General features: G+C 45.5%; 1 protein-coding gene across 1 annotated transcript; it reads left to right on the plus strand.

Moving 5' to 3' along the window:
• The first annotated feature begins 1,711 nt into the window (after positions 1-1,711).
• On the plus strand, positions 1,712-13,026 carry LOC146204246 (dual specificity protein phosphatase 22-B). The gene is made up of 4 exons (XM_084604540.1): positions 1,712-1,795; positions 4,635-4,804; positions 8,854-9,025; positions 12,521-13,026. The coding sequence occupies exons 1-4, from the start codon at positions 1,712-1,714 to the stop codon at positions 12,752-12,754; spliced, it is 660 nt and encodes a 219-aa protein (XP_084460666.1). The 3' UTR covers positions 12,755-13,026.
• The last annotated feature ends 5,684 nt before the right edge of the window (positions 13,027-18,710 follow it).

Consider the following 18,710-nt stretch of genomic DNA (forward strand, 5'->3'; position numbering starts at 1 on the left):
GCAAAATATAAATTCTGAGAAGACTAACATGCTAGTTTCTTTTATTAGCCATTACATATTTCCTTCTCAAAATGCATTGCCTGCAGATGCTGTCCATCTTTACACCTTTGTCTGTTTGTTACACCTTTGTCTCTTTGTTCATTTGTCACAAAGACAAATGAATTAGCTAGCAAAACAATACAGAATGTTCGTTCCCATTTGTTTTTCAAGAAATAGCGAAATCATGTGCCGTTTACAGATGTGGACCACCAAAGTAGCCTGTCCTCTTGCCTCATGAATCAAACAGGATCACTTTAGAATCATCATCAAAACAATATTGGGAAATGACACACTGAGGTCCATCACAGTGTGCATTAATTACGTCGCTGACAGCGCTTTTTTGCCAGCATGCTGTTAAACATTAATAAAAATAAACTCGCAGGTATGTCGAGTAGTGGTAAAATTCTGCGGGTAGCATCGCGCTTCCTGCTGCAATACAGTGCGCGAACGCAGTCAGTCCTTCGGTGCCGAGGCCAAGAGAACCTCGAAAAATGGGCTTTAGGGTTCAACGGTTTTACACTGTATCCGCATGGTTTGTTCAGCATTTGATCTTGTACTTCTTTCCAGTACAGCTCTATGTACACATAATACATAATACATAATACAGGTTAATACAGGTTTTTCTTGCTGTTTCCAATAAGTGCCGTGCTTCGTGGGTACTCACTTGCCTTCGCTCGCCTTCCGTCCTCCTGGCTTTAATGGCACAATGTCGAGAAGAACTTACAAGCTTCCAACAAATATTGAAGTTTCTTTTTTGTGCGCTATAGATGCCTTGCAAAATGAGCCTCAATTAATAGACATTTTCTCGCGTAGCTCGCCAGCACTCATCTGTCTTTCTTCTTTTTTGTTTTATATAGTTCTCAAGCTTAATAACGACATTATGTGTACATCTGCCCCAACCGGAACATGATGGAAAGTGTCAGTGTTAGCTGCTGTTATCCTGCTAGCCACGCTCAGTGGACTCTTAAGGCTGTTTCACTTTGGCCATAGCAAACTTCTTGTTCCGCATTTTATGAGCATACCAGCCACTCTGTTATTCTTGTTTGAAATGAGGCCAACATATTGCATGTCATTACGGTTTCGTACGTGCTGCTCAATGAGTGAACACCCTAGCATGAAAACTGCATCAAATCAAATTATACTGGTTTATTCAATGTGCACTCGATTTGTTGGCGAAGTAAAATGCGGCCCGTCATGGTTAACAGGGAGACGGAAGAGAGAGAGAGTGTGTGCGCGTTTCCGGAAGAAAGCAGTCATGATTCGGCGCACACGAAACGGGAAAGCTTGGCAATGAACTCTCGCGTTCAACATGCGTCTTATGTGAAAGCTTCTTTTCATGATTATCGGCTTCTTGACAAACACAAATGCAGATCAGTGCACAGAGCTTAAAATATGCCGTTGATCCCAACGCAGCCGACATCGGGAGTTCTTTTCTTCGCCTGTCCCATCGGTTGGTTGAATAAATAGAAAAATTAGTTTCACACTAAATAATAAAAATATACGTTTTTTTAATTTTATTCACAAATACTGCAGGCCCTTCTCGGGACCATGCAGGAGTGAATACAAAGGAGACAATACAGGGGAACAAGTGGGAACAAGTTTTACTTGCGTAAGGAGTCTGGATGAATTATTCGCTTCGTGAAAACAAACTTGGGAGTAAGTTTCACGCAACATGAAAAAGATTGGCAAGTCAGTTTGCTTCCAGAGTCCCACGCCCAATCGCCTCAAGACATTCTCAGCTGCAGAGCCGGACCGGGTATCCAGCCGTATGCTTCTGAACCTCGACGACGCCTCGGTTTATGCGCTCACAGACTTTTTGCAAGAATGCAGTGAGCGGGGAGCCATCCCGCAAGAGCGGAAATGGCCAACCTCGTTCTCATCTCGAACTCGGGCAAACCACCTACTCTCGCCAACCTCCGCCCTATTTCTATCCCGTACTGCGTGGGAAAACTATTGGAGCATGTAATTTGGACCCATCCTCTTCATTACCTAGAAGAACATCACCTATTCCTAGACCCAATGTTTGGTTTTCGACCGCTTCTTGCGGCCCCAGACATCATGCTCTTGCTCAAGCATCAGACGCACAACACTCTCAACACCAAAGTCTTAGAGATCTAGACGTCGCCAAGGCCTTTGACGACGTATAGCACGAAGCCATTCTACAGAACCTCGAGACCCTACAAATGTACGCATACATGCGCGCCTTTCTCACGAACCGCAGAGTGCAACTTGACACCGGCTCCGGATATCCTTCCACCATCTCTCCTGGAAGCCGGGGTACACCACAAAGCTCGGTGCTTTCACCACTCCCGTTCAATATTGCTCTGCTTGACCTACCCAAGCTCTTGGCAGTTATCCCCCACTTCATCACAGCCTCTACGCCAACGACCTAGTGGATTGATTGCCCGTCAGAGAAGGCCAGATCGAGACAGCCATCGATCGTGTTGGTATTTACCTGGCCACGGTCGGCCTATCCTGCTCGGCCACCAGATCCGAATACATTAGTTGTCCGACCCCGGGTAGACGCCCCAGATCACCACCAGAATCCTTCAATCTACAAGTACAGGGCACCCCTATACCCCGTATTGACCGAATCTGCATCCCGGGCCTTCATCTACAAGATAATGGAGAAAACACTACTACACTCCGGCGAATAGATCAATCTGTAATCCAGATCAACCGCCTACTCAAGAAAGTCGCCAAAAATCATAAGGGCATCCGCGAATCCAACCTTTTGCGCCGCCTCGTACAAGCCTTCGTTTGTACACGCAATGCCTACGTTGTCCTTTACCTTCGCCTCACGCAAACAGATCGTGAGCGATTTGATGCATCACTGCACAAGGCATACAAGACGGCACTGGGTCTACACATGTCCACTTCCACCATTAAACTGATGGACCTCGGGATCTCCAACACAGTCGACAAGTTGATTGAAGCGACGCTAATTCCAAATATGAGCGCCTCTCGCTGCCACATGCGGGCCACGCAGTGTAGCACCAGGTGGGCATCACCCCTCCTCGGGCGACCCCTACGTATGTGGACCTGACACCTCAACAGAAACTCAGTCTTCGTATATCTCCACTTCCCGAACGTATGCATCCAGGTCATCATGCAGAGCGTAGAGCCGACCAAACCCGCCAATTGCAGAAACGTTTCGTCGGCCGGCGCGACGTTACATACAAATATGCCCCCCACCACCCCCTTCGCCCCCCAAAGGTTGCGGTCGCATTGGCATCGCACGGAAACTGGCACAATGACTGCAGCGTTCTCAACGTCGCAACTGTTACCACCGCAGGAGAGGTTGCCATCGCTCTAGCTCTAACCGACCCCTCCACCAAAGTAGTCGTTAGCGGCTCTCAACAAGTTATTCGTAACTTCGATGCAGGTCCTATCTCCCGACAGGTGCACATTATCCTCCGATCTCTCCCTTTACCGTCTACACCTTGTCTTCTCAAATGGACCCCAGCCCATGAGGCGCTCAGCAGTAATGCAGAGGCGCATGCTTTAGCCCGAGAACTCATCTACCAAGCGGAGCGCTCACTTCAGCCTGCCGCTTCCTCTGACACTCCCCAAGGCCCTCATACGATACTTGTTGCGTACAAGGACATCCTCCGAGCGGTGTCTATACACCCCAGCACACCGGGAACTATCTCGGCGTGACGCCGCCGTCGACTGGCGCAAAATACAAACAGGATCGTTTTCAAACCATGGCTATATAGCAAACTTTTCCCCTATATTATGTCACGTACGTGAAAACAAGCCCACAACAGGCGACATCCCTTCCCATGACGTGGACATGTGCACAACACAACGCTGACAATCCAACTACAGTAGATGCATGGGAGTGCGTTCTGAGTACCACCGATCTAGATGGCCCAACAGCGCCAGCTAATCTCGCGCGCATTGAAGGCTGCACAGTCCCAATGGATCCCTGCCGACCTCCTCTAAGCAGCACGACCAGTCTACGGACTGGTTCCTCTATTTTTTAAATAAAGAGTTTATCATCGTCATCGTCGTCATCCCCATCGGACAGCCAGTCGTATATAACAAATGAATCGATGTTAGCAATCATAACGATTAGTTCACAATATTTCAAGCGTAACAACTTTTTCGGTCCTAATATTGGTCACCTGCACTTTTTCCTCAACAGTGTTTTCTTCAGCGAATTTGGTGATCCGTCGCTTATGCGGCAGGGCTGCTGCTTTCGAAACGGTGCTGTTAAACTTACCAGGAGCAGGAAATAATCGGCCACGAAATATGAGAGTCGGTTGTGATCAGGTCAAACTGGTTCCAAGTTAATGCATTCTTAAGCGTGTGATTACGCTATGCTATGTAATCTCATATGTGTTACCTTACAAATTTTAAGCCAGTGCTACAGAAGATACAAGACATAGTGGACAAACACGGCGCCATATATGACCGCTTTTTTTTTTTCTTCGCCTTTTACAGCACTAGTTTTAATAATGGAAGTCTACTGATTTGCTCAGCGTTTTACTGCTCTTCATGTTAATTTAATTTTTATGAATGGTTTCTCTCGGTCCTTGAGGTTTTCTTCATTTTACAATTTTCTAATTTTCACATCACTCTGTGAGTAGGTGTACCTGGCCAACATGACGTACGTGGACTCTTTCTCTGCGCAGGACAAAGAATATTTATGTATTCAGGCGTCAGACACCCCCGGCCAAAACCTGTCGCAGTTCTTCTCTCAGGCCAATGACTTCATCCACAGCGCCCGAATGGAGGGCGGCAACGTTCTCATCCACTGGTAAGTTGTCCAGACAATCGGCCTCATAAACGTGGTTGTTCGTTTGCACAAAGATTTTTTTTTTTCTCCGACTCTAGGGTGTTGGGTCGGCTCATCGTTCCTTTAAACAAGGGCCTTTATGGTGTGCATTGTCCACAGCAAAGATATTTCGCACCAAGGAAAGGAGGGCAATGTGTTGACTGAGCTGGTGATTGGAGTCATTATTCCGGGACCCTAGTGGCACTAGCCGATGAACACAGCAGTTGCATGAGCGCTCGTTAGATCTCCAAAGTGACACTAGCCAGTTGTACCTCGCACTGCTCTCGTGACATGTCCGGTGTCTGTAAATGTTACTATTTCAGCATGGCACACCCCAAGATATGTGTGAGAATTTCGTTGTAGCGCTGCACCAAGGACTGATATTGTGTGGGATGAATTTTGCGGAATCTTGAAAGGTTACGAAACGTATTGGTTTGAAATCGAAGCCAGGCATAGGCCATTCCTGAGGTGAAGCCGACGCAAGGCAGCAAGGGGAAGTTTTTTTTTTTATTATTCTTAAGTAGTTTGTCTTTATTAGGCCCACTAGGAGAAGTGCCATAACTACAATGTGGAAAAGAAAAGATGTGACCACCGAGCTGGAGTTTTGTAACAACCAAGCATTTATAGAATGGGATAGCAGCTCACAGGAGGTTGCTAACCACACCTAGCCGCTCCTTTCGCCCTATCAGCGTAGAATGCTGCGCATTCGCACTGACGCCCCTCTAGTCCCCTACCACCTCAAGGTACAGGGTCACCCTATTCTAAAGCTCGCTGACAGCTGCATCATCCATACGGAACTACAGGTGCAAAAGTTCAATTTTCTTGCTTTACACCTGAAAACAGGAGAGTTGCCTATCATAACGCTGCACACGACGAATCTTTGAAGTCAACGCATTGTTTTATAGTGCTGGCACCCCAGTGTGACTTTTTGCACCACGTTCAACTTTACGCTGACTGTAATACAAATAATGATTGCCGGGGGTCTGAGACATTCAGATATATCTAGTGCCCTTACGTGAGGTTGAATTTAATTTCCCTCGCGTTGTTCTAAAATACCTCTATTGGTCATTTTTATTTGTATTCTTCAAGTCCGAGCATTCTGATTAAATTTCGCGTACTTTATTTTTGTGAGTTATAGAGCCCGGTCACTGCTCTCCTTGACGTATTGTAGCTGCATGAAGTGAAAAAGTGTAGTAGTTTAGCACTGCGCACGTGTGCTGGCTATGGCGATGGCTGTTGTACAGGTTGCACTTTTGCATATCGCATACAGCTTTTCCTACCTCGCTGGGTATAAAAATAGATGTTATTTTTTATCATTCTACCTAATTTTTGCAGAAAAATTGTGCTCTAATCATGTGTTAATGACGCGCTGGAGGCTACGACTTCAGCGAGTATTTCTGGGAACAGTCGGAAAGTTGTCTTTTTTGCAATAATTATATTGCTGTGGCTGTGCACGCTTTACAGGGGCAAATGAGTTTGCTTCAAGAATCGTTATGCTGAGTTTAGTGATAAACCCCCCCAACAACAACAAACATAACGGGTACGAATGCGCTGAACTGATACTTGATACATCTTCTCTTCGCGCAGTCGCAACTTTGCTTTTTTTTTTCGTGCCGAAGTATGTGGCACTTGTCATTTGTAATTTTTTTGTCACGCAGCTAAACATAATGCGGCACTCTTAACACAACAGTAAAATAGCACTCAACCGTTGTTAATAACAATTCACTGATATCTTCATACGCTTAACCGATCCTGACTATTTTGATTTCTGGCAACGTTTTATAAAATTAATAGGTTGCAATAATTCTTTTTTTTTTTTTTTTGCTCTCTTTGCACTCTTTTCATGGGTGCAGGAAACGCGTACGGCTTTCATAAAGTTGGCTAACGTTAGATTTGAATAAACTTACTGAGAAATTCACGTCCCTTCTCTTCAAATTGGTATCAAGGTCAAGCGTAGCACAATTCACTAAAAACACGCTGCTTACCGAATAAAAACGCCAAGGACGTTAAATTTTAAACTTGACACGTCTATTCCTTCAACAGTTAACCTCAAAACGGCGGCATGCACAGCACTGTGACCAAAACAATGGCACCCCATTTTTTTTTTAATGTTCATTACAAAAATGAAAAACATTCTGTTTGTTCCTTTGTGAACCATTGTGTTTCATTGTGAACCATTGTGAACAAAAATTGTTTGTTCACAATGGTGCCCATGTCGGCAGTATATTCAGCGTCGCTAACTTTTTGAAATATTCAGATGTATGCTACTGCTATAGTCGACTTGTGATCTGTCAGTTCTGCTAACACTTGGCACCTCTTACAAAAATTAGTGCCCTGCTTGAAAGAGATCGTGGCTTCTTTTTCCTGAGAGGCCACTTTTGGGAGAGCAGGAATACCATATTTACAGAACGAAGGCCAATGAAATGATGTCAGCCATTGCGCACTTCATATGTACTCCAACGCTTCCTGCCAGTCCCACTACAATTTCCCCCCTCTAAGAGACTATACTTCGTGTTTCTAAAACGCCTCCAGGTAAGCATAAGCAGCATCATGCCGATTTACCTCTCATGGAGTGGCGCTTTCACCCCCTCGGAGTATCAAAAAGGGCTCAGAAAGCGTCAACTCCGGAGAGGCATGTGCTTCCTTTACTGCACCAAAGAGATGCTCCTAGTCCAAGCAAGCACACTGCTGAAGCGTGCCGTGCTGCGCCTCTCTTGCACATAAAAAACTAACGTGTATTGACGTTTCAAAGCTCCTGCGCCTTTGCTTATGAAAACAATATTGTGCAAGTAATCAACAAGACATCAACATGATTTTCATGTACGTAATGTATGCTTACTTGCCTTAACAGACAATGCTTTTTGACGTAAGTGAATATACATGGCTCGATAATGGCATTTACCAGCCTAACGTCAATCGGACCAGATCCAGGCCATTACAGGAAGACATCATAGCAAACAAGCTAATGATTGTTCACTCCGCCGTAGTCGTGTTAGCGTTGTTACCACAAGAGCGTTGTAGTACTCATGCGCTGCTAAATCGGTCGTACTGAGTGCGCTCAAGACCTTAGTCGGACGTTCATTCTCGGAGCGTGCAAAAAGAAGCAAACTGAATCCAGACTATGGAAGTGCAATGAGGTACGTTTAAGCATTTTTTATTTCGTTCCTGAGCTATACGCTCATTTATGTGAGTGGTGTTTGTCGTCAAATATACGCAGGAATATAGAAATTGATGCTTTCATGTTCTATTGATGAAGAGCAGTGAAATAAATGAAGCCAGCACTGGACAATGTGAACCACAACGCGAAAAGTGGCAGGATCCGATTGATGGGGGTTGAATGAATAGCACGGTTGCGTGTCACTTGTGAAGCGCAGTCTTCACGAGTTGTTAGTGCATACCTGCGGCATTTACACTACTGTACCACCACCAATCAAAAGCTTGGCTCCTTTTTTTTTGTGTGTTCTAGCTTGTAGCACCCGATTCGTGATTTATTTACCTGCCACCACACACCGAGTTATGTTTCGCATGGCGCACGTGGCTTGAGCGCCTCCCTTGCACAGAATTCGCTGTACCGACTTATAATTTTTAATAACATGAAGCAACCAAGAAAGTTTCACGGCATGCCGACTGATCAGAGAGCGTACTCAAGTAGACGACAATCAGGAGACTTTAACCAGTTCCATGTTTAAAAACAATCGCGTTTCGGAAGTTATGGCTCACTTCTTCACAATGACTTGATGCTACCAAAACATTCGCTTCCTGGAACTCATCGAATTTCGTTGATTCCCGTCATGAACTGAATTTCATCTATTAAATAATTTATAACGCCCTGGTCCCATTACTTTTAGACAGCCTAAGCAAAGCCAGACGACTGCTGTACTTACGCATCAATAACGCACGCAGCGCTCCGCGGTAATGAAATTTTAGACGGCCCTTTGACCTTGAGGCAGGGCGTTACGAGCCGGAAACGCCCGTAATGCTGGCGCGTCACTCTCCACGGAAGCGTGTGAAGAAGAGCGGCCTCCTCGCAGCCTTGCAGGCGTGTCCCGCAGCGTGACGATCGCTGTGGCCTACGTGATGTCAGTGACCAGCCTCAACTGGCGCGAGGCTCTCAAGGCCGTGCGCGGGGCCCGGAGCATCGCCAACCCAAACTTCGGGTTCCAAAAACAGCTCAGCGAGTACGAGTGCAAGAAGCTGCACGAGGTGAGCGTCTCTTGTTGTGCGCCTCTTCCTGGTACTACTAATGATACACGCGCTAACTAAATCATACGAGCAAAGTAAAGTGTCATTTTGCGCTCAGCTGTAGTGGGCGCGACAAGAGGCTCCCTTAGATGCTTATACAACTACTCTAAACGCTAATAAGCCTATGGTCCTCTAACTCACTCCCTTTTAAGGGCGCAATATTCTCTCCAAGTCCTGGGGTAGATTTTCACTACGAACAACGAGGAATGATATACTTTACGAACAGAAGTTTATTTTCTTTATAAATAATAATTATTTATAGTACTTAGCAATGAAAGGAGACTTTTGACCACGGCGCCAGAAGCTTTGATGTGATTAGTTAGATGATATAGAAATCTCAATTAATATCTTCGTAATTGCTAGAACTTGGCATATTTTGAAGGAGAATTGGCTTCTTTATTTCTAGCGATGAAAATCTGCCTCAGGGCTCAGGCAGCATGCCCTGCCTTTATTAGGGAGTGCGCTAGAGGACAAGCTACTCCCTTTCTGCTCCCTTATTGGCTTATTTGTTGTTTGAGGGAACGCCAGGAAAGAGTGCTCCATTGCTAGTTCCTGCGGGCCCACAGAACGCATGAGAATAAAAACAAGCGTCCTTCTTCGTTTGTTTTCGTGCCAGCTTCGCTTCCGAGTTCGAAAGCTCCTACTGAACCTTGGTGGATACGAAGCAGCCATTCTTTTCCTTCGATGTTACGCTATTATTATCTTTTACATTACCCACTGGCCGTTCCTAACGATGACAGGGTGCATGGCGAAGCAGAAAGCTGAACCATTCACATTTTTATTTTTTCTTATTTTTTTTTTTCTAAGGTAGGGGAAGGCATCAATATAACTGAACGTTGCTGATGAAACGCAAGATGAATGGAGCAAAACTAGGCACTTCAACGCTCGGGATACCTTTCTATTGTTGAGTCAAGAACTGTTTCCCTCGTGCACTGATATCTTCCATTTCTATTTTGTATTACTGCATAAAATACCACATCAACTATTTTTAGAGTTCCGCGCATTCCATTTCAACTCCCACTGAGTCACTAAACCCTAACTATTACCATGTCACCATGGGTGTCGGCACGATTTTGTCTCAAGGAGGGGCAAGCGTTTAAGCGCAGAAATTTCGCATTAAGTGGTAACAGCATGAGGCGACAAACCCTGGCGATCCGTCGCGCTACGCCACCGCCGACGCCTGTCGTTGCCGCTGATGCACCCCCCGCGGAGCGACGGGACTCGGCGACAGAGAGGCATGTTTTCAGCGTCGCTTTGTTACCACCGCCTCGTCGTTCGATCAGGGGGAGTACAGTTACGCTATATGCCGTTTCTAACACTAAACAGCATGAATTACGATAAAATTGAGGAAATTTCTTGTAACGCATCACGTTTAAACAAACAAAAAATGTCACAGCACAGCGGTGCGCTGCTACACTGTGACGCAGACTTGCATTGCAAGCAGCGACTTTCTCCTGCTCCTTTCGAAAATTAACAATATCTAGCCACACTAGCCTTTTTCTTTCCCTTTACTGCCCTACCAAGCTTTTACTGAATTGTCTAGATGCGCTCAAATATGCACGGATCAGACGAAGCGAGCGTCTGCAGGTTCTTCGCTCACACCGGACTGAGAAAACAAACTTCACTCGCAAAAAAAAAAAATAATAATAATAATAATAAAAAAAAGAGAGAGAGAGAGAGAGAGAGAGAGAGAGAGAGAGAGAGAGAGAGAGAGAGAGAGAGAGAGAGAGAGAGAGAGAGAGAGAGACGAGAGAGAGAGAGAGAGAGAGAGAGAGAGAGAGAGAGAGAGAGAGAGGGGGGAACAGAACGGAACGGAACGGAAATTGCGTACCCCAAGGCCTTCTGCTATTGGTTGCCTTGTGAGCTGCTTCCTGGCGACACGCGGAATTTTCTAAAAACGCAGAACCTGATCGAGCGGCAATGCTTTGGCAGCCCTCAGTCCGCGTCGCTGCAAATTATCGTCTCATGCGGTTAGCGCTTTACACATCACACGCTTTACACGCTTTACACGCTTTACACGCTTTACACATCTATTCACTGCGACAAAATTTCACAAGCAAGTATTACTGATTAGCAGTTACATTCACACTCAGCACGCGTGAAAAAAAAAAAAAAAATCATTGTTTTTTTTTATATATTCCTTCATTTCTTTCTTTGCAAAAGACAACAGGGAGATAAGGCAAACAGGTGGGCTGTGGCACAATTGAGGCTCATTACGCACTCCGGGCAGGCTGTTTCTGACTAATAATGGAATTTGCTTTAAGCGCAGGACAGCACGGGAAGGCACGAAGTTTACAAAAGAGAGCGCTCTGTCCTGCCAACGTTTTTCCTTTTTGTGTTGTCCTTCTGCAGCGCTTAAAACTACGTCCAGTAATGCACTAACTAGCTGGCAAGAACATCCTCGCAAGTTAGCACCATTAGCCCACATAACGGGAGACCAGTGTTATAAAAAAAAAAACTGTGCATGCTGTAAGAACTAAATTTACGAGCTGTTCTAGGCAGTCGAGTGGAACAAGCTCGAGTATTATTTACTTCATATTACCTCACTAATTACTTATAAATTAGTTATACGACTTGTGGTCTTTTGCCCAAAGGTGAAAAAAATAATTCTCTCCAAGAAACCTTGCATGTAATTTATATTGCAGTTGCTGGAAAGCTTTTTTTATCGTTAGTATTTTTTCCTCTATACGAAGGCAGCGCTTTTAGCGACTTCGGCTACGTAAATTTTGGCATGCCCTGTCGACAGCCAGTACGAAAGTGCACTCAAACGCAGTGGTGTTCTTTCGACACAGTCAAACTCGGAAATTATTTTTCTTGCGCCTTTGAGAGTCGCTTTTAACTTCCTAGAGCTTCCTCACTCCAAATATTTGCATATCTCCAACGGTAAAAGCTATGATTAAATGCGTTAACTAACTGCTTAGGTTGGCATAAAGTAGATGATATTCTGTTTTACCCTAGATGACTGTCAATTAAATCACTCAAGTTTTTATCCTTGACATCCACCAATCTTTATTTTATTAACCCCTAGATTGTGCACGTTGCACACTTGAAAATGCCATTATCTTTTTTATTATGTTCAACTCGCTGTCTTTCCATGTACAAAATTCGAAGAATACCATCCGATCATTTCCTTGCAGTTTTCAAGACATTCTTGTCACAATGTACGCGACAGGCTATTTAAATAGCGAAATAAAAGTACTATAGCATGAAAAATGCTGGCTTGCTCGAGAAAAGACATGGTCTAAATTCCGCGCTCTAAGAGCAGCCCCATTTCGTGCAGCTCGGCAAGGTGACCAGCTCTGTCGTCTCTAACCACCTAACAGTGTAACTGTACGTACAGGTAGTCTGCTCTTCACAGCCGCAGATTAACTCGTATCTCCGTGCCGATTCTTGGTGGTCGCAGAGAATCTGGCATCGTGCGTGCAGGCCTACCTGACCGGCTTCCTTCACTCGCAGGAACGGAAGCGGCTGCGACAGAAGTTTCCGCGTGAGAGCTTCTGCGAGGACGAACAGGAGTGCCGCAAGCTACTCGTGGCCTACCACAACTCGGTGCGGCCGCTCGAGCCAAGCCCCAGCATCTGCCGGCGCGCGCCTCAGGGTCTGACGCCTCCCTCGTCGCCCCGGCGCCGCCGCCACCGCAGCCCATCTCCCTCGGCCGGCCCCTCAACGAGCTACGCCAGGCCGCCCTGAGAGCGGCCCGGACACCCAACGGGTGGTTGCAGCTCGCCGGGCCAGCCTGGCTCAGTGAATACCCCCGGGAAGCCTGCCCAGACCTTTGCACGTGTGCCCTGCGTCCAGCATTTCGCGTACCCCTACTGCAGAACAGCAGTTGGGGTTGGTGTGCGCCAGAAAAAAAAAAATCGGGGACACGACAGTGGATTTTTCGCGAAAAGGATGCTTTTTCCCTTGTCATGCCCGACAACTTTGCGAGGCGCCAAGCTTCTTCGTCGCAGTAAAGCGTAGGATCGATTGTCTAGATATTACCCATTGGATAGAAAAAGGTTCGTGCAGAAACACCTAAGACAAGTTTTTCCTTTGCTTTTTTTTTTTTTTTTTTTTTTCAATGTTCATTCAGAAGTAGAGTCAGGGCAAAGCGGCGTTGGACAGAAAATGTAAGACACTTGACGTCGACTCGAAAACCAAACTATTTCCTCCGAATTCTCAGGAAATTAACCATGCTAGCATTTTTCCTAAAAATCAAGAATGTCTTGGCGAAGGAAGAAATGGCGACCAATGCGTTGCCAAGAGCATCATATTTTTGTAGTGTTGAGCATTACTTTTGGTAACTGTGATGGGTTAAACCAGATTTTATTTCCAACAGCTGCGCCTTTGCTAAAAGCACTCTATTCACGGCGCTTGTTTGCTTGTTTTTGTGCGTGTCAGTCATGTCAACTAGTTCTTGTCTGACCACATTTGGTTCTGTTAACGTCATTGTTATCTTGCTGGTGTTTATAATTCAGCTGTCGCAGGACACTGATGTCGATCAAAATAGCGAGCCTGACGCAGTGTCAGCCTCCGGTGTGAGACTGTAGAACCCGGAAGGAGCAATGCTCAAAAACAACGAATGTTACGAACGAAGTAGCGTTTTATAGGAATGGCAAGGCAGAAGAATGTTGTAGATAACCATGCAAAGTTTATTCCATACTATTTAAAGTTATCCCTAGTTGGTCACGCTTGTTGTCAACCGTATTAGATATAGCAATCTGGATTGTTCTAAATATCACGGTAGTCTTCAGGTAGGTAGGGAAAGAGTGTCCTTCTAGCGGGAAAAAAGGCGTCAAAAGGTGCTTCGGCATTCCCTTCTTTTCAAATGAGAAGTGTGTTAGGAGAGCGAAAAAAAAAACGTGTTGTGACATTTCCACCTGCATAGCTCACACCGCTCATGATAGTTCGGTTGTTGTCAAATCTTGTGGTGCCTTTCTTGTTGGGGACTGCCTCAGTGTTGTTGGTTCCTTTATTGGCAGTTACCGCTGAGTTTTATGGCGTTCGCACATTTTTCAAGAGCCGTGCGTGTTAGGCGTCGAAGTATGAAGGCACACGTATCTTGGTGCATGTTCAATTACACATTGGGCTGCGCACGAACTACTACCGTCCATACCGCATCGCGTCTATCCCTTCTGAAGGTAGAAGAGGCAAATGATGGGCTTCACGTTCTGTCAAGAGCAGGTTCAAGAGGTTCGTAATAATTCAGCCATATCAAGGGCGACTGCACAACCTTAGGGTCAGAAGTGCCACGTTCTGGCTTAACCCTACGTCGCCAGCGGCAGCAGCCAAGCGTAACTACCAACGTTAACGGTTGCGCAAATGGAGAGAGAAGTCGAGCATGTTTTCAGGGTATAAAAGATAGGCTAAAGATATCAAAGTCGACTGCAGTAAAATCCAGTCTGATGAGTGCCCGTGCACGTGAAGACGTAAATTTCTGACGGAACTAAAGTCGCATCTTGAAGTCGCGACATATATGGCGAAGGGAGACAGCACAGACGGACTTCGGCAGGTATGTGATGCCGACGCGCTTGCTTTAAGTCTAGAAGAGAAGCTCTGGAACGGGATTGGCATGATATTGGTTTTTCTACAACGCGAATCAGTGATATCAATAGTCAAGCAGTGGTCTGTGGACATTCTGGAGATCTTAAAGATAATTTTTCTCCTGTCGAAGTCCGGGGCTTCTTTCACAGAAACCTCTTGCATCTGCTCCTGTGCCTGAAGCTTCATGTCCAAGGTCCAACGAGTTTATTTTCTGGCATTTCCTTTTTATCTTGAACTGACAGTAAAGTGGAAACAAAGACTTAAGAGGAATTTCGCGAAAGCCAGCCTGAAGAGAAAGCATTTACCTCGGTAATATGGTGGCCTGGCTTATAGTCACGATGGGATGCTCGTCTCTAAAAACAGATACGTTAGGCCGCACTTGTGTCGGACTGCAATCGCAAGATGCCTCTCGGTTAGGAGGGCGGACAGGAAGTACCTGGGAGCTGGTCGAATCCGAGGTGGAGAACGTTCACTGCGACGCGGCCACGTCACCGAGTCGCGGGCCATGGAGGAGAACAAATCGTAGGGACCGACCGCAAAGAGCCTTTGGCAAGAGTATCTGTGTTTTAAGGCACCTATATGAGATATCTGTTTCGAAATCACGCAAGCGCGATAAACATTTGCTCTTCGGAGCGTAAAAAAGAGGATTACCAATCCTTAGGCATGCATTATTTTTCACCCCGACTAACAAAGGCGATGACCGGCATTTCCTTAAATCATTTGGCTTATATATATATATATATATATATATATATATATATATATATATATATATATATATATATATATATATATATATATATATATATATATATAAAGATGTCACCGCTGATTAGTTCCACCCATAGCGTAGCCGGTAGGCATAACCTGTAGACCAATGGACCTCCCAAAAGATGAGCAAGCCCAAACTACGCCACGGTCTGTTATGGCTGAGCTTTTCGCGACATTCCTGACTGAAAATCGACTGCACTGGACTCGTAGATCTCACTCCAGTATTGAAGGCACAGGCGACGTTCCCACATAAGCGACCAGTGGATACTCGCTGGCCAACACGTGAAGATCTCTCTAGACGTTCGTGTGAGGTGAGAAGAAGAGAGGCGAAAGCAACACCCTGAGGGAAACAAGCTCACGCCAGTGGCCAGCTCATTGCCTGGCGCCGAAGTCATGCTCGAGAATTCCACTTGTAAAGCTGCCCGAAGATGTGACGCTGCTGAGAAACGAAACACATGAATACATATATAGACGCTAAAGCTGGCTGAGCAAGCACTCTAACGCAAGTTAACTCGGTAGGATTTGCTGTGCCTTTTCAATATAACAAAGTCATTCCTGCACTGTAAATAACACGTTTTTATAGCAGCAGATGTTTCCCTAAACTTTTGACTACAGCACCACCAGTCCGTATATATAAGAATATATATATACATACATATATATATAGAGAGAGAGAGAGAGAGACAGAGAGAGAGTAACTTTAGAGAAACAGAGACCGTTTGCTCATTTTATCACATCTGCTTCAGCAGACCTACTCTAGCAATATTATCCTAGGTGTAGTAACCAGTCCAGCGTACATTCTAGGCCTTAGCTTTCTCGCGGCGTCTCTGCGCCGCTTTCACAGCTCACTCGCTGAGCTCCATTTTTGCCGAGTTGTTCACCTTCCATTCACTCTCGACAGCGCCTAGTGCGTACTCCGCGCTCCTCTTTACAGCCGCGATCCCGAGAATACAAAGGTTTGCGCACGCAAGTAAATCTTAGCCGCTTGCCTGTACACTCCAGCTCTGCTACTAACCTTTGCAGTAACCGAAAGGCCAGCCTTGTTTGCCCTCAGAGAGCTAGGCAGCGCCTCACGGCGGTGCAGGACAACGCACAATGCACTCGACGCGGCCCGGAGCGCGAAGCACAATGAGCATACGCATCCACGCCTCTTCGGCACGTCTCGAGTTTGTTGCGTTTTGTGTGATCATGCTGCAGGCTGACAGACTGGCACACACTCTCTGGTCTCTCCATCTTCCCTGTCTATAGGGCTCAGCAAATATCTCGCTCATTAAACCTGATGCTCGATGAATGCGTCTCTCTTCCCCCCTTTTCTTCAGTTGCACATCGATTCGAGTAGTTGAACGTCGGCAGCATCATCTTCTGTACAATACGCGGATAATTAGTTCATAATTCCGCAGCGCTATACGTCTGAGGCAGTAGGTGGAAAGACGAAAATCAGACTAACGACTGCCAGCTGAAAGTGGGAGCGCACCTGATTGAATATTGGCAAAAGAAAAGCAACAAGTGTGACAGCTAAACTATCTGCAGTCAAGCCTGCCTAGAACAGATGTCCGAAAACGATGCTTATTGTGAGTTCCGTTTTCGGCGGAGCGTCACCTACTCGATCTCAAAGTTGGTCGCTTGTGCCACGAGCGAGTTCGCCGCCGGGCTCTTTCAGGCCAAACCAAGGGCTGGCAACACTCTCTTATGTGTCGTCTTCACAGCTTTCCCATTCAATAATTAAGCTCGGGTACTAAATGTGATACGCATCTCGAGTGCGCATGCCCCGAAGGCGCCGAATGTGATTAAAACACTGCGGTCGTGTTTATTCAGGTTGTGCACAGCACTGCGCCCATATGCTTGTGCAGGTTGTCAATTGTACATATAGTTACACCCTATGAGCTGCTCTCCTTGCCGCTGCGCTGGGGTTATGGACTGGTACGAGAAGAAAAAAGGAAAACGTGCGTGCAGCTAACTCAGACAATTTAGTCATTTCGATTGTGTTATTATCCTTTCCTAGTTTGCCCTCGAGGTTGATCGCAAAAATCGCAGCACATTAATTCCGTTGATTGTTCAGAAAACTGCAAACTATTTTTCCGCTTTCATTCTCTGGCATCAGTAACAAAGAGTTGCAGGGTTAGGAAGCTATGCTAAAATGCTTGGGAGACGCTTGTGCTCCACCTAAGAGTTGGCGCAATAACGAATGTTTTTATCTTCAATTTTTATCTTTTTTACTCTTTTTTTTCTTTATCTTCTTTTTTTTTTTTTTTTTTTTTTTTTTTTACGCTCCGCAGCACACTAGGTACCCTTTAACACGTCCGGTACTATCGACCCTTCGTGGCCTGTGCGTTCGTTGCCCGCCTAGCATCAAGAAGATCCGGGTTCGCGCACTGAAGGCGGCAAATTCATTTTATTGAATTAATTCTATTTTCTGAAATACCCTAAGAGGAACCTCGTACCCAATTTTGGCTTCATTTGAACCCTCCCCAAATATGTTAGCCTTATCTGAATGTGGGGTATTTTGAAATTTCCTCGTGAGGTCATGTGATTTTGATGTCATGGCTTCATCGACCAATCGGGAATTTCTCCGACACGGATGGCGAGCATTGGCGCGATGCCAGGCTACGGCGACAGCTTTACGGCAGAACATACCCCAACATAGGTTAAGTAAAATTAATGTCCTCTACTGCAAATTTCAGTATATTGGCTTCACGCTCTGTACTTGCGCAAAGCAGAGTCCGCTAGTCATCATTCACTATCTGAGAGGTTTTTGGAGCAAATGGCAACAAATCTTGCAACGCCTAGCAGTGCAACACACACTCTAAGCTATGTTCGGAAGTAAAGCGAATGATATAGGATCCCCAAGCGAATACATTTTTTGCTCGTGAACTGCAAGGGCTAGTCAAATGCCGGTAAGATACGGTGACTTCAAATCCCCCCCCCCCCTCTCCCTTTTTTTTTTTTTTTTTAATATGCCACACTGCAGCCATAACGAGAGACAACACATGCTGAATTTTATTTGTCCGTGTTCAAGGCCTATAGCACGTCTGCTCGTATGACCTATGCTTCGTGTTTACTGTTCTTTCTTCATCCATTTCTGATAGCGGACATTTACTTTTCTCTTCATGCCACAGTTTATTGTTGGAGGCTTTACTGAGTGAGAACTTTAATTGCTCGAGAAATATAAATAACCCTACAAATAACCCTACAAGAAATATAAATAACCCCTACAAGTAGCATCAAATGTTGACGTTTCGGTAAAATAAAAATGCCATAAAAGTAAGACCAGTGGAATTCACTGCTGAATTAAACGTCTTCTTCATCAGCAGCCATATGATTCTTTGTAAGTAAAACTATCGCATGCAAG

The sequence above is a fragment of the Amblyomma maculatum genome, chromosome 1, assembly GCF_055883805.1.
Source record: "Amblyomma maculatum isolate TAMU_Amacu chromosome 1, ASM5588380v1, whole genome shotgun sequence".
Taxonomy (NCBI): domain Eukaryota; kingdom Metazoa; phylum Arthropoda; class Arachnida; order Ixodida; family Ixodidae; genus Amblyomma; species Amblyomma maculatum.

Bases quoted from the DNA above. Each gene is read 5' to 3' on its own strand.
- LOC146204246 (XM_084604540.1), top strand. From the start codon at position 1,712: ATGAAAAAGATTGGCAAGTCAGTTTGCTTCCAGAGTCCCACGCCCAAT. The intron at 1,796-4,634 runs GTATCCAGCCGT...CTCTGTGAGTAG, and splicing joins CAGCTGCAGAGCCGGACCGG to GTGTACCTGGCCAACATGAC. The intron at 4,805-8,853 runs GTAAGTTGTCCA...GCCTCCTCGCAG, and splicing joins GGCAACGTTCTCATCCACTG to CCTTGCAGGCGTGTCCCGCA.